This window comes from Amblyomma americanum, chromosome 4 (genome assembly GCF_052857255.1).
Source record: "Amblyomma americanum isolate KBUSLIRL-KWMA chromosome 4, ASM5285725v1, whole genome shotgun sequence".
In the NCBI taxonomy this organism is placed as follows: domain Eukaryota; kingdom Metazoa; phylum Arthropoda; class Arachnida; order Ixodida; family Ixodidae; genus Amblyomma; species Amblyomma americanum.
In genome coordinates, this window is record NC_135500.1 from 215,986,149 (window position 1) to 216,001,456 (window position 15,308).

Below are 15,308 nucleotides of genomic sequence, written 5' to 3' on the forward strand. Positions count from 1 at the left end.
AGCGTGCTCCACAATCGATCCACCGCTGCCGGACTTGGGCAAGGAAGAAACATCGCGGAGTTTGTGGCAATGCTGTTGTCTAGGTATGTATGTCTCACGCAGTGCCTTTTTTATCATGTACAGTACTCACGGATTGAAATAGGACATTCGGAGCGCTAGCCTTGCAGTGCCACGCAGGCATGTGGTAAACCACAGGCCGGCTGATTGGCTACTGGAAGAAACAATTCTGCTTTGTAGATGTTCTCCCTCTCACGCCATACCACAATGCACCACCTTGGTTCCATGAGCGTCTACGGGCGGCGCTCCATGAAGCGACGGATACGCGCTCCGAATGTCCTATTTCAATCCGTGAGTACTGTACATTTGTGGCAGACGTCGTCCTGCGCGAAGAGCAGACGAATAAGTGGCGCCAAGAGTTCACGAATTGCGATATTGAGATCAAAGTGCACAGAAATAACAGCTTGCGTAAGAACTGTGCCCGCCGCGGTGGCTCAGTGGTTAGGGCGCTCGACTGCCGAGCCTGAGGACGCGGGTCTAATATCGGCCGCGGCAGCCGCGTTTAAGTGAAGGCGAAGACGCCCGTGCGCTGTGCGGTATTGAAAGATGCCCAGTTGGTCGAGGTTTATCTATTATTGGTGGATGTTGGGGAAATGAAATCGCACAGTAACTGTCTCCCTTCTTGATGGATACCTAAACCGCGCCCTAAGGGAAAGGGGGGTGGGAGTGAAAAAGAAAAAGATGAAGATGAAAAGTTATTACCACGAAAAGGGGAGGGGGGATTAAGGGAAATCCCGGGTTCGAACCCGACCGCGGCGGCTGCGTTTTTATGGAGGAAAAACGGTAAGGCGCCCGTGTGCTGTGCGATGTCAGTGCACGTTAAAGATCCCCAGGTGGTCGAAATTATTCCGGAGCCCTCCACTATGGCACCTCTCTCTTCCTTTCTTCTTTCACTCCCTCCTTTATCCCTTCCCTTACGGCGCGGTTCAGGTGTGCAACGATATATGAGACAGATACTGCGCCATTTCCTTTCCCCCCCAAAAACCAATTATTATTATTATTATTAAGGGAAAGCAGGTTGGATCGTCAATCCAAAATTCCAATAGCGAAGAGGGAAATAGATGCTGCATTGGTGGTGGTGGTGGAAACTTCTATTGCCAACGATGATGTAAATGGTGGGGGCGAAGCCCATTACATGGCACTTGGATGCTCCCTCACTGTGAGGAGGCACCCCTACAAAGCGAAGGATAGCCCTTGGAAAGAAATCCTTATCAGAGCGCTGGAGATGAGCCGGCGTTGGTCTTGAGGAGAAGTTTCGGTCAGAAGAGTCTACTAGTAAGGCTCCGCAGCGGTCGGTGATGGGGGATGAGGGAAGATGGGGCCTGTGAGCAGGGTGTGTAGAAAGTCTCACTGGTTTGCCGAAAAGTTTGCATGACGAGGGGAATTGGTCTGTGTATCCGGCATGTAGTAGTATGGGGTATGGAGCAGTCCGAGTTTGTAGTCGTCGCCAGTGTGCGGCCTGCGCTATGGCGAGGGATGGGGCTGGGGGTGCGTACTCCCTTCGTTGTTCCCGGTAGTACGAGAGAATATCACGGAAGGAAAGCAGCTGCTTTTTCGGCCCATAGAAAGGGCTCGACTCCCGCCCGGAATGTGAGACCTCGGGCTAAGGAATGGCCCCGCTGCGGTGGCTCAGTGGTTAGGGCGCTCGACTACTGATCCGGAGTTCCCGGGTTCGATCGAACCCGACCGCGGCGGCTGCGTTTTTATGGAGGAAAAACGGTAAGGCGCCCGTGTGCTGTGCGATGTCAGTGCACGTTAAAGATCCCCAGGTGGTCGAAATTATTCCGGAGCCCTCCACTACGGCACCTCTCTCTTCCTTTCTTCTTTCACTCCCTCCTTTATCCCTTCCCTTACGGCGCGGTTCAGGTGTGCAACGATATATGAGACAGATACTGCGCCATTTCCTTCCCCCCCCAAAAAAAAACCAAAAAACCAAACCAACTAAGGAATGAGCCTCCTCGTTGCCAGGGAGGCCGGCATGTGCTGGCGTCCAGATGGGGATTATAGGGAGCCGGGGCTGCCAGAAGCGTAGTAAACGAGCAGCAGTGCGGGGTATGTAGCTATTGGCATAGTTGAGAATGGCAGATTTAGAGTCAGAAATAATTTTTGTGGCAGATGTAGAAATGAGAGCAAGCGCGACGGCTGCCTCTTGTGCCTCTGTTGTAGAATTGGTGATGATTGAGCTGGAGGTCAGAAGTTTTGCTTGATTGTCGGCTACCGCCAGGGCCATACGGGAGCCTGACGTGTACTCCACTGCGTCCACGTAGACCACCTCATTGTCATCGCAATACTGTTTGTGGAGGGCCCGAGCCTCCAAAAGGCCACCTCATGATCATCGCCATACTGTTTTTGGAGGGCCCGAGCCCTTGAGCTCCGGAATAATTTCGACCACCTGGGAATCTTTAACGTGTACTGACATCGCACAGCCCACGGGCGCCTCTGCGTTCCGCCTCTATCGAAACGCGGCCGCCACGGCTGGGTTCGAACCCTGGTACTCCGGCGCAGAAGCCGAGTGCGCTAACCACCGAGCGAGATATATACCTATACATATAAGAAGCCCTCCACAGCAGGGCTTCTTACTCTCTCCCTTTTTTCACTCCTCTCCCTTTCTTCCCTCAGGTGTGCTTGACGTTCATCGATAAGTGAGACAGTTATTGCGCCTTTCCTTTCCTCAAAAACCACAAATTTATTTATGGCTCGCCTAATGGGTTACCCACCGCGGTGGCTTTCTGGTTAGCGCGCACGGCTACTGAACTGGAGTACCCGGGTTCGAACCCGACCATGGCGGCAGCGTTTCGATGGAGGTGAAACGCAAAAGGCGCCCGTGTGCTGTGCTATATGAGTGCACGTTAATGATCCCCATTTGGCCGAAATTATTCCGGAGCCCTCCACTACGGCCCTCTTTCTTCCTTCTCTTAGTCCCTCCTTTATCCCTTCCATTACGGCGCGGTTCAGGTGTCGGCCGATATGCGAGACAGATACTGCGCCATTTCCTTTCCCAAAAAGCCAATTTTTCCTAATTGCTAGCCCCGCCGCGGTGGCTCAGTGGTTAGGGCGCTCGACTACTGATCCGGAGTTCCCGGGTTCTAACCCGACCGCGGCGGCTGCGTTTTTATGGAGGAAAAACGCTAAGGCGCCCGTGTGCTGTGCGATGTCAGTGCACGTTAAAGATCCCCAGGTGGTCGAAATTATTCCGGAGCCCTCCACTACGGCACCTATTCTTCCTTTCTTCTTTCACTCCCTCCTATATCCCTTCCCTTACGGCGCGGTTCAGGTGTCCAAAGATATATGAGACAGATACTGCGGCATTTCCTTTCCCCAAAAAACCAATTATTATTATTCCTAATTCCTAGTTGTCCGTGGGGCGCGGTTTCGAGGCCTGTTTCGCTGCAACCAGGTCTCGGTACGACCCGTGGCGTTTCGTGGCTTCTTGGCAGTGCCTCGTTGCCGGATCAATACAATGGCCCGCCAGTCGACCAGTCGTGCCGTGGGGCATTGAATACGTGGTGCTGCTCGTTGGCGACCCGTGGGCTGGTTGACTTCGACCGGTGTCTCTCCGGGAGCCCTGCGCGGGTGCTCCCTGCATGAGCTGCTCGTGTTACCCCGTGGATTCTCTGGTTACGTTTTAATGCCCACTGCAGCGCCTCTCTCTCTTTCATGTCATCCCTTCCCTCACCGCGCGGTTGAAATGCTCACCAAGAAGTTGCAGTAACTGCGCCATTTCCTTTCCTCAAAACGAATTTTTCCTTCAGCTTGTACCCGCCGCAGTGGCTCAGTGGTTAGAGCGCTCGGCTAATGATCCGGAGTTCCCGGGTTCGAACCCGACCGCGGCGGCTGCGTTTTTATGGAGGAAAAACGCTAAGGCGCCCGTGTGCTGTGCGATGTCAGTGCACGTTAATGATCCCCAGGTGGTCGAAATTATTCCGGAGCCCTCCACTACGGCACCTATTCTTCCTTTCTTCTTTCACTCCCTCCTTTATCCCTTCCCTTACGGCGCGGTTCAGGTGTCCAACGATATATGAGACAGATACCGCGCCATTTCCTTTCCCCAAAAACCAATTATTATTATTATTCAATTCCCCTCTACGCTTCCTCGCCATTGACCAGCGTGTTCCAAATATAAGGAGTTGCTGTAACCATCTCGTGATCGCGCGATACGCCAATCTTGCACTGAATGGGGCAAGAAAGTTGCTGTCATATGACTGAAGGCCATGTAACAAAGCTTTGTCAATTTTCAGTGATCCATTCTGCAACGCATGTTGTCTTTACAGGCGTGTTCCAGCTTACCAGACTGCGTACGACAGCAGGAAGGAAGCGAGGCACAAAGGCGCCAGTACGCTCGGCGTCTGCGCGCTACTGCTGCTGTTGCTGCTCGCCTCACGGCCAACGCTCGCCGACACGCCGGTTACTTGGGGCCAAGTAGCCGATGTCGCCGCAGGCAACGCGCACACGGGCACGACGAGTGAGGCAGGGCTCAGAATTGCTCATCGGCACCGCGAACTTATCGAGCCCGACCGCAGCCAGGAGGCAGAAGGCACGCGCACGAAAAGGGACGAGCCGCCCGTCCAGTTCTGCTCGGAGCACTGGACACAAACAAGTAGGTGCACACATTTGCACATTATCTTTGGGGGCAGGGAAATGTGACGCGGCGCAGTAGGGTGAGGTTGCACCAGTGTTCGGTATCTGCAGCGTCTAGCTCTTTCACCAGGCACGTGCTTCCCCCTGGCTTGGAAAACGGCTCTTTCACACTGCCTCGGCAGATCGACCATGTTAGCTGTGGTGTTCTATGGTCAAAATGCCGTGAAAAATCATCATCGAAGGCACGCAATTGCTCTCAGGGCCCCATTGCTCTAGCGCTAAGGCACGGCAAGATTGTTTCAGGCTTAGGCGTGCGCCCCCTTAACTTCCACCCACTCCTTGGCCTCTACGATCAAAACGGAGCGCTAAGATGAGGAATTTAGTACAAAACGTTCATGTCAATGTGATTACTGAGGCCTCCGGAAGCCAAATATGGGCTGCTGTATATAGAAAGTAATGAGCATCGCCAAGCGGCGCGTACTGGAGGGCGGTCCTGCGCGCGATCCACAGCCGTACACTTTTTGTTCCAAATGGCGCACGGTATGCCCACAATTCGTTGGACTACAGGGCCCCGCGTAAATGTTCTGAACACGTACGGCTATTAGTAATGACCAGCTTGATAATAATTGGTTTTTGAGGAAGCGATATGGCGCAATATCTTTCTCATATACCGTTGGAAACCTGAACCACGCAGTAAGGGAAGGGATAAAGGGGGGGAGTGAAAGAAGAAAGGAAGAAAGAGGTGCCGTAGTGGAGCTAGGGTGCGGAATAATTTCGACCACCTGGGGATCTTTAACGTGCACTGACAACGCACAGCACACGGGCGCCCGGGGACTCCGGATCAGTAGCCGAGCGCCCTAACCACTGAGCCACCGCGGCGGGTGTAAAGACCAGCTTCAGGGGCCAGATTACGTAACTGTCAATTAGAAAAATTGTCAAAAACTTGTCACAAAGGTGTCAATAAGCCTCGCTCCTATTGGTCGGTCGTAGCCGGCGGCCATATTGCTTTTTTGCGTCATGGGTGGCTGCAGATGACGTCACGGATGTGGCCGAAGTGATGACGTTACACACCTAATTATGCAGCCGCTATTTGACAGCTTTTTGTCACAGTTTTGAGGCCTTCAATTTGACCGCTGCCTTTGTGACAGAAAATGGCGGCGGTGTACGCGGCGATACGACTGAGGCGGCTGCGCTGGCGCGAGCAACGGCGAAGGAGGGCGCACGAAGACGCATCTGACTTGCCAGACGAGCTGTTTCGACGCCTTTTGCGACTGAAGAAACTGACTCTGGAGTGGCTATGCGACGAACTCGCCGATGAACTGGGAGGTTTGCGTGCGAGCGCGCTGTCGGTGCGGCGGCAAGTGCTGTGTGCACTGCGGTCATTTGCTACCGGCGGCTTTTAAGCTGCCGTTGGTAGCGAGGCGCACGTCGGCATCGCACAACTGAAGGTGAGCAAATGCGTGCGGCGGGTGACGCAGGCAATTTGTAAACTTTATAAAGTAAGATGGGGTGGGTTCCGTCGTCACCTCCGTGACACACAGCTACATATAAATAAGACACGCTTATGCTGGCAAAGCACTGTATTTTTCCCAGTAAATGGCACTTCGTGGTCGTCTTCTGTTTCCCAAGGGGAAAGAAACAAACAACCACACATCACATACTGCAACACCTCACCTTTTGGCATTTTTGTCGCCGATCGAAAGAGCCGAACAACACAGTCTTCAACAAGTTGTCTTCGTCGATTCCGTACCAAGCGCTTCTTGCAAGTTCGCTTGGTAGTCACGTAGCCTTCACTGCATTCGTTGAAATTTTTCTGCGCACTTAGGCAAACAGCACATAGCTCGATTCCAGACGCCACGCAAAAAAACAATAACACGGCGTGAAACAGCTGCTTTCGTGCAAAACGGCTAGGATGGCTAAAGCGGCCTTTTTACTGCCGTCAGCCCACCCCCGCGGCACCGAAAGTTACCCACCAGCAAATTTAATAACACAACTTCGAACGCTTTTTGTTTTGCTTAATATTTTCAGACCTCAAACACAATGTTTTGGCAAAATAAAATATTAGTTGTTTTCATCGTTGCTCATTTCTTATTTCTTCTTACAAAAAAATTTAGCAGACGGTCTCTCGAATGCTATCGGGGCGCCGCCCTGCTGTAATTGGCTGATTCCTCGTTGCGTCACTCGGTGACGTCTCATCGTGTCGTCATTTTGAAGTCACTGTCAATAGCTTGTGACAGAATTTGTCACAGTTGCGTAATCTGGCCCCAGATTGCTAAGTGTTGAAAACTTCCTTTCTTCTTTCACTCCCTCCTTTGTCCCTTCCCTTACGGCTCGGTTCGGGGGTTCACCGAGATAAGTGAGACAGTTACTGCGTCATTTCCTTTCCTCAAAAAACCAATTTTCATTTTTCTCAAAGCGCATAGATGCAACAGTAAGAAGTTAATGATTAGAATTTAGTTAACTACCTTGCTAGTTAACGCGATTCACCTGTGTTCGTGACACCCTCCGCCACTGATATTACCAAACCGGAAAAACAACGTAAAAAAGCCCATTAAAAAAATTATTGCTGACCGCGACAAAAAAATAAACATGTATGCATGCGTCTTGCTTATGCTTAAACGAAAGCAATCGGGAGACTTTAGGCCCTCAATTCAGCAACGCGAAGGGTTCAAGCAAGGGCGGCCAGTGGCAGAAAGGTGTATGCACATGTGACAGGGGATGAACTAGAGTTAACTTGGTAAACATAGCTCGAGAGCAAAGTGAGCTAACATAGCATCTGGTGCCTTCAAGTTGGCGCAAATTCTGCGCACAAGTCTTGGCTCACCACGGCCTGCTAGCCAGGTGAACGTATGACGGCCGCTGCGTCACCTTATGCAACCTTTTCTTCACAGGTGGGCTGGTGCAGGTCCACAGGTATGCCCCTGAGCTGGAGGTCCTTGAAAGCAAGTTCCCACAGCTGAGGGCCGGTGGCCGCTGGATGCCGACTGACTGCACGCCGAGGCACCGAGTGGCCCTGGTGGTGCCTTACAGGGACAGGCTCATGAACCTCCAGGTCTTCCTGCAGCACATCCACCCGTTCCTCCAGGGCCAGCAGCTGGACTACGGCATATACCTCATTGAGCAGGTTGGCAGGCTCCACAATCCACTCTATTAGATTCTCGCCAAGTGTAGCAGAAATCTTCAAAATGGGTGCCGCGTGCAAATTGGGCCATAACATAAGCCAATCACACTGTATTCAGAAACAACGCGGGCTCTCACATCGTTGAAGAATTGTGCTTTTTGCGGTTCTTCTACTGTCTCTTGCCATCCCAGGCAACTTCTCGAAGATTATGAGCCTGCCTCAGCTCAACAGAAAGCCATACAGGGTGAAGTGGGGCAGAACGCGACACAAATTTGCAAATCGTCGCGATTACTTGTTATCCACAGATATCAAAAACGAATACTGCCGAATTATTCCCTACCGTCCTGGCATCACTCTCACCAAATTTCAAAAGGCCATCAGAATAGGAACACGATAAAGTTTAACGAATTTAAAACGCCAAATGTCACTCCACCCCGCAGGACATGAGATGCCCCTCCAAAGTCAACGTTTATTGCTCCTCCGTGCACTGAATATACATGAATTGGGCTCCATGGACATCTATCTTTGGAAGCCTATTCGAATGACAAACACTACGTGGTCAGACCCAACTTGCCACAGTTTTGCTTTCTATCACCGAGCTTAGCGTGTAGCCTAGCTGGCTATGTGATGTTCCTCAATTTCTGCCTTCATTGCAGTTTTTTTTTCTGCTTTAGTGTCACATTTCTTGCTCTCTCGCTCAGCCGTGTTGAATGGACATGCAATTCGGTTTGATTCGTAGCGCGTAAACACGAGGTTTTGAACGTGATTGCAGGCCAGATTGAACACAGTTTGCTCCATTGTCTGTTCTTGCCCGCCGGAAAGAGTACAACGCTGGTATTCGCAAGACTTTTTATGCAGTTCCTGCCTTTCATATTGTCCCATTTTTTTATTACACTTCTGCGTGAGGGCCTTTCGGAAGACTAAAACGCTTGACACCTGTGCTGCTTGCGTCTCTCCAGAGCCTTCTCCTGTTCCGCACAATAGTCTCTATTCATTATTTTTCTTTTGTACGTTCAGACCATCCTGTAGAGAAAAAGAAAACACTGGTAGAGCTATAGAGCAAGCAATATAAGCACAACACAAAGTGTAGTCCCTCCAGAACATCACAACGTCGCTTTTTGCTCCGTATGTATAGCTTGCTGCTAAATTATCCCTCTCTTAAGAATCAACCTCGTAAAAATTCCTAAACTTTGCATAATGCAGGCCAAATACCAATTTATAATTACTAAACAATTGCAGTATTCTAGGCCGCGAGCTTTACTGAGCTGCACAGATTTAAAAAAAATCGTGCAGATTTTCGCACCTTTGTGACCGCATTCCCGATCACCAAAACTCGCTTCGCATTGTTTTTTCTGCTTAGAAGGGTCCAATCTGGTCAACCTTAAATTATATTGTTGTGTGGACGTGTGCCCAGTCATGCCAGCTAAATATAAGGTTAACAGGATTGCTCAATTAAACGTTTGCGGGCGCTAGGTAACAAAAGGACGTCGTGTTTTGCCTCACTCTACCCCCCCCCCCCCCCCAATGGTTATTCCCTCATGGGACACTGCCCTTGTCGCTGCTGCAGAACGGCACGGGAGACTTCAACCGCGCAAAGCTGCTCAATGTAGGCTACGAGATCGCCAAGGCGATGCACGAATACGATTGCTTCATCTTTCACGACGTCGACCTGCTGCCGGAGAACAGGGCCAACAAGTACGTCTGCAGGAAGAACCCGCGACACATGTCCACGTGCCTTGACACCATGAAATACAGGTGAGCATACGACCGAAATGGCTGAAATTACCGCAAAGCGAAACTGATTAAGTCTGCCTGCTGCCAATAGTACAATCGTAGTACCTGCAGTGTTAAAAATTGAGAGAGTAATAACAACGGCGAGGACTACGATGGAACAAGGGGGGCGGTAGAGCCGGGTGATTGCGCCTGAATAAATCCGAACCCGGTGTTGGTTTTTGGGGAACGGGAATGACGCAGTACCTGTCTCACATATTTCGGTGGACACCCGAACCGCGCCGTAAGGAAAAGGATGGAGTGAAAGAAGAAAGAGGTGCCGTAGTGGAAGGCTGCGGAATAATTTCGACCGCCTGGGGATCTTTAACGGGCACTGGCATCGCACAGCTCACGGGCGCCTTTTGCGTTTCACCTCCACTGAAACGCGGCCGCCGCGGTCGGGTTCGAACCCAGGTACTCCGGCTCAGTAGACGAGCGCCTTAACCACTGAGCCACCACAGCGGCCACCCCATCCACCCTGATGGGGGCTTGTTTCGCAAAGCCAAATCATTTGCTACGCGTTCAAAAATGCTGCAGCGTTTACGGTTCCCTAGTGGTTTCCTGGAGCGCCATGCTGTAGCGACGGGAATCCATCTCAGTAAGACGCGCACAGTTAGTTGCTTGCGAGTTATCAACCTTGCCATAGCAAGGGCACATGGCCAGATATTCCTGATTTTGCACTTTATGTGGTATTTCTTGCGTTGTCCGACGGCCATCGTTTTTGAAGCGAAAAGCTTGACTACGCTAGGTAAAGCAGTCGTCGCGTAAGCCGGAGAACGACCTTCATCGACCTTCAGCCCATCCACGTTAGCCGTATATCAGCGTATGTGGTACAGTTCTGGTGCCTAATCCTTGACCCCTGACCTTTAGTTGACCTTCGACCTTAAGAACATCCGATGGAGTGATGTGAAGCCACTGTGATGACACCCGGGCTCCGGAAATTTCGACCACCTGGGATTCTTTAACGTGCACTAACATCGCACATCACCTCTAGAATTTTGCCTCCATCGAAATTCGACTGCAGCGGCCAGGATCGAACCCGCGTCTTTCGGATCAGCAGCCGAGCGCCATAACCACTGAGCCACCGCGGCGGCGTAGAGATACTCGCCGCGTTTGCGCCGTGTTGCACGTTGACCGTCAAGACGCCTCGAGGCTAAACCGAGACTCCTGTGTGCGCGCGCGAAGCTTGAGCGCAGTAGGCCAGAGGATGGAAAAGTCGGCGATATTGCTTAAAAGGCATAACTGGCGCATCGGTCGCAGTGTCTCGCTCCATGATGATTAAAAGTTATTTCACTCTCACCTGTTCCATTATAGGTTCAGTTTTGTTCAATCCACGCCCTTTAAGGACATCGTTTCTGGGTGCCATAGCGCTTTCACCTTGTCCCTGGCTGGAAGTTTCCTGTGAACAGCGCGCGCTGCATATGCCTTCTTAGCAGGCCACACACGAAGCGATCCCGTATATAGGGACACATCTAAAGCGCTCCCAAAATCGCCTGTTCGCGACAGCTTCCGAAGAGGGCTCCGGAATAATTTCGACCACCTCGGGGATCTTTAACGTGCACTGACATCGCACAGCACACGGGCGCCTTAGCGTTTTTATGGCGGAAAAACGCTAAGGCGCCCGTGTGCTGTGCGATGTCAGTGCACGTTAAAGATCCCCAGGTGGTCGAAATTATTCCGTGGCCCTCTACTACGGCGCCTCTTCCTTTCTTCTTTCGCTCCCTCCTTCATCCCTTCCCTTACGGCGCGGTTCAGGTGTCCGCCGATATATGAGACAGATACTCCGCCATTTCCTTCCCCAAAAAACACCCAAAAGCTCGGCGACGTAATCAGAAATCAACACGCCTTCGTGCTGTTTCTTGTGAAACACTGCCCGATCACCGATGACTGAAGGCTTAGGAGGCAGATGATCCCTGACGCTATTCTTCAATGCGTCGAAGCTCTTAGCAGAAGTCAACTCGGATCCGGTACTACTAACTGTTCCAGAAGACTCTAGGTTCTAGGACCTAATACTCGGGAATGCGCCACCTTGTCGCTTTCGAGAACCATGCTGACAGTCAGGAACGATGCTCACCTCTCTCCGTATGACGCCCAGTCACTATAATAGCGAAGGCTATAGCGCTATTCAAAACTTCAAAGCAGGGAACCCTTGCCTTCCTCGACGATGAGCGATGCTTCGTATTTATCCCATCTCCGTTGTTGCGTGTCCGACGGCCGTGACAACCAGCAGACAAGTTCCCGGTAGTAGAACGACGTTTATTATCCCATGCTTACGGGTTGATGGCTGGAACGACAGCGGCGGCTAGCAGAGAAACTCGGAGCGCCTTAGGCATTTCCATTACCGCAAAATATCGAGCGTCTACGCTACAATTTTAAGCAAAGATACCGCGCAGAGTGACGCTGGCGTCGCTCGACTTTCAACCGTTCGCGGCACATGCGCACTTCACACGGTGACTAGTCAGTGGCGCGCATAGACAGGACACTATTATTTGAAGACATCACTTTCAATTCCTGCCGATTCTGCTTCCAACTCACAAGGCATGACATTGAATATGGGATGAAAAAAAAAATGACTGAGCACCTTTTATTGTGTAAATAGTTTGTGTATATTACCTCTCCCCCTATCAGCCGCCGCGGTGGTTATGGCGCTCGGCTGCTGACCGCAAAGACGCGGTGGTCGAATTTCTATGGAGGCGAAATTCTAGAGGCCCGTGTACTGTGCGATGTCAGTGCACGTTAAAGAACCCCAGCTGGTCGAAAGTTCCGGAGCCCTTCACTACGGCGTCCCTCATAGCCTCAGTCGCTTTGGGAGATTAAACCCTCATAAATCATAAAACCTCTCCCCTTACCTCTCTCCCTGTCCCCTCACCTCTTTCATTTAATTTATCCATTCTGCCTGCTATTCTTTACTTCCGCTGCCCCAGCTCAGGTGCTTCAGTATCGATGGCAGATGCCGGGGCTAGCAAAAATCTTTTCCTTACTTTTTATCATTATTTTAATAAAACCACTACTACTACTGAGCACCTCGAGTCGCTTTCGACATAAACGGGATCCAACTCGCCCAACCTGTGCTGTACTTTCGAAAATGCGAGTGCTGTTCTGCGCGCAGGGTATTCTACGAGACCATCTTTGGAGGTGTGTCCGCCTTGAAGAGCGAGCACGTGGAAAAAGTCAACGGCTTCTCGAACGTCTTCTGGGGATGGGGCGGCGAGGACGACGACATGTCCATCAGGTGCGTCGATAGTAATGCTGGGATATCTCACAAGTTGTTTGCAGCACTGTGATAGGCAGAGCTCTTTCGAAAATTGGTTTTTGGGAAAAGGAAATGGCGCAGTATCTGCCTGACATCTCGGCGGACACCTGAACCGCGCCATAAGGGAAGGAATAACGGAGGGACTGAGATGGGTAGTAGTAGTTATTGTTTATTAAGGTAATAATAAAAAGGAAGGAAAAGATTTTTGCTAGCCCCGGCATCTGCCATCGATACTGAAGTACCTGAGCTGGGGCAGCGAAAATAAAGGATAGAAGCAAGAATGGAGAAATGAAATGAGAGGTGAGGGGACAGGAAGGGAAGATAGGGGGAGAGGTAATATACGCAAACTATTTACACAACAAGAAATGTGTACAGGTTGCGCGCGTGAATAGTTCATGATGAAGACTCAGATAGGTAAAATTGGTTTTGAGGAAAGGAAACGACGCATTAACTGTCTCACATATCTCGGTGGGGGAAGGGATAAAGGAGGGAGTGAATGGGGTGCAGTAGTGGAGGTCTCCGAGATAGGTAAAATTGGTTTTGAGGAAAGGAAACGACGCATTAACTGTCTCACATATTTCGGTGGGGGAAGGGATAAAGGAGGGAGTGAAGGGGTGCAGTAGTGGAGGTCTCCGGAATAATTTCGACCCCCTGCGTATCTTCAGCATGCACTGACATCGCACAGCCCATCGGCGCCTTTCTGCGTTTCGTCTCCATCGAAACGCGGCCGCCTAGGTCGGGTTCAAATCCGAGTACTCCGGCTCACTTAGTAGACGAGCGCCTTAACCACTGAGATACCGCGGCGGGTGGAGCCCTCTCTTTCAATCAGGCTAAGGACGACAACAAATAGTCCCTCAAACATTTGAGTAGTGCTGTGACTATTTTTCAAACAATTAGAGTTGAACCTCGTTGTAATGAAGTTCCCAGCGGTTACTTCGGTATAGCCCGTGTTGACCAAGCTTCGAAGGGGAATCGTCAATTCTTGTTATATCCATTGTTTCGTTATAACGAGGTTCGACTACTACAGTAATTGAAAAGGTAGTTCAGGATGGTGCTTTGAAAGTAGAGTCTGCGTCACCCTTGTGTACAGCGCTCGACATTCCAGAGGAAACACGTGACCGTTTACAGAGAGCAGTTTGCTCTGTCCACGACAGGCGGCGCCACTAGGACGGCCGCCACTTCTGGCCTTCGGAGCCGTCGTTAGCAGCACCGGCGCGCAGTGCGAAACGCTGCTGCACAGCTTGCATACGGACGTCAAGCGACGGATTAATATCTAGAGCTAATGTCCCTGTGGTCTAGTGTCAGAAATAGTCGCACTTAATTGTTACATATGGGAAACTTCGCGACGCAATTCACGCAGTCTTTCGAAGAGCTGTCTTGCGACTTCATGGTGCTTGCACGGAGAACAAAACGTTAATGTGTTGTTCCACACACCAAAAAATCATAAACATATCACAAACGCCATGCGCCAGTTTATTTCAGAGCCAGCAGTAGCTGCGGGAATGCCAGAACGAGCGTACATACCTGTAACTTTTCTCATCTTCGACACTGATCCAATGCACTAAATAAGGTACATTATTATTCGCCGATGCAGCTTAATACGCATTTAATGGCCGCATTTTATTTTCTCCCCTTTTTATTTTACCCTTCCCGCACCGCTCTCCTTCCGTCTTTAGCTCCAAAATTACCTTCCCCTTGCAGAGTACCATGCCAGTGACTTTCAAACGCCGGCTAAATTATGTTTTCCCATTAAAGGATTTGTATCTATATATAATCGGTGCTATTTTAGACCTTTGCGAGTGCTTTCTGGGCGTCGGCGCAGTGCTGACTAAACTGTCGTGCGTACATGGCGCTAGCACGGTGGAAGCGGCAACGGAGCTTTTGCAAAAGTCCTCAGAGGAGGCGTTTCGACATGCAATTCTCTCGCCCAATGAAAGCTCTACCGAGGTACTCTAATGCACTGGACAGAGGTGAAATTTATCGAGACATGTATATTTGCGCTTACTCCTGCTGGCTACATCTGCGGGTGCTGAACTCCGGAGCAGTTTTCAGTCGTACTTAGCAAGAGAGCACAGTCGAACGTAGCCGAGATTCTGAAGGGGCCCTGGAAAAACTTGCATATTCGTCTTTTGGAAGCCGGAATGTTAACGGAGGATAAAGTAAATATCTGGGCAATCGGCCGGCGATCACACGCACACTCGGTTGTAAGTCGCGTGCACAGTGCTGAACAGCGAACCCATATTCCTTCAGTTGGCAGAAACATCGAGCTCTAAAAAGCAAGCTTTCAGGCATTGTCCCGCTTCTAATCTGCAGTTCGACAGCAATTAAGTTATGCGATCCAAAAATAGAGTTATACGTAGAATTGACAGAATAAATATGAACGTCAGATAGCTTATCGCGGTTTGTTGACACATTCGAGCCGATGCTTATGGTTTATAGGTATTTAACGTCCCAGAGACTCAGGCTATGAGGGACGCCGTAGTGAAGGGCTCCGGAAATTTCGACACCTGGGGTTCTTTAACGTGCACT

General features: G+C 50.7%; 1 protein-coding gene across 1 annotated transcript in view; it reads left to right on the forward strand.

Annotated features, from left to right (window-relative positions):
- The window catches only part of LOC144129322 (beta-1,4-N-acetylgalactosaminyltransferase bre-4-like), a 22,688-nt gene continuing 7,380 nt past the window's right edge, over window positions 1-15,308 (forward strand). The window contains exons 1-5 of the mRNA XM_077663366.1: window positions 1-83; window positions 4,329-4,654; window positions 7,527-7,759; window positions 9,324-9,511; window positions 12,636-12,758. Of these exons, the coding sequence (XP_077519492.1) occupies window positions 70-83; window positions 4,329-4,654; window positions 7,527-7,759; window positions 9,324-9,511; window positions 12,636-12,758 (884 nt within the window). The 5' untranslated portion in view covers window positions 1-69. The remainder of the gene's footprint in view (window positions 84-4,328; window positions 4,655-7,526; window positions 7,760-9,323; window positions 9,512-12,635; window positions 12,759-15,308) is intronic.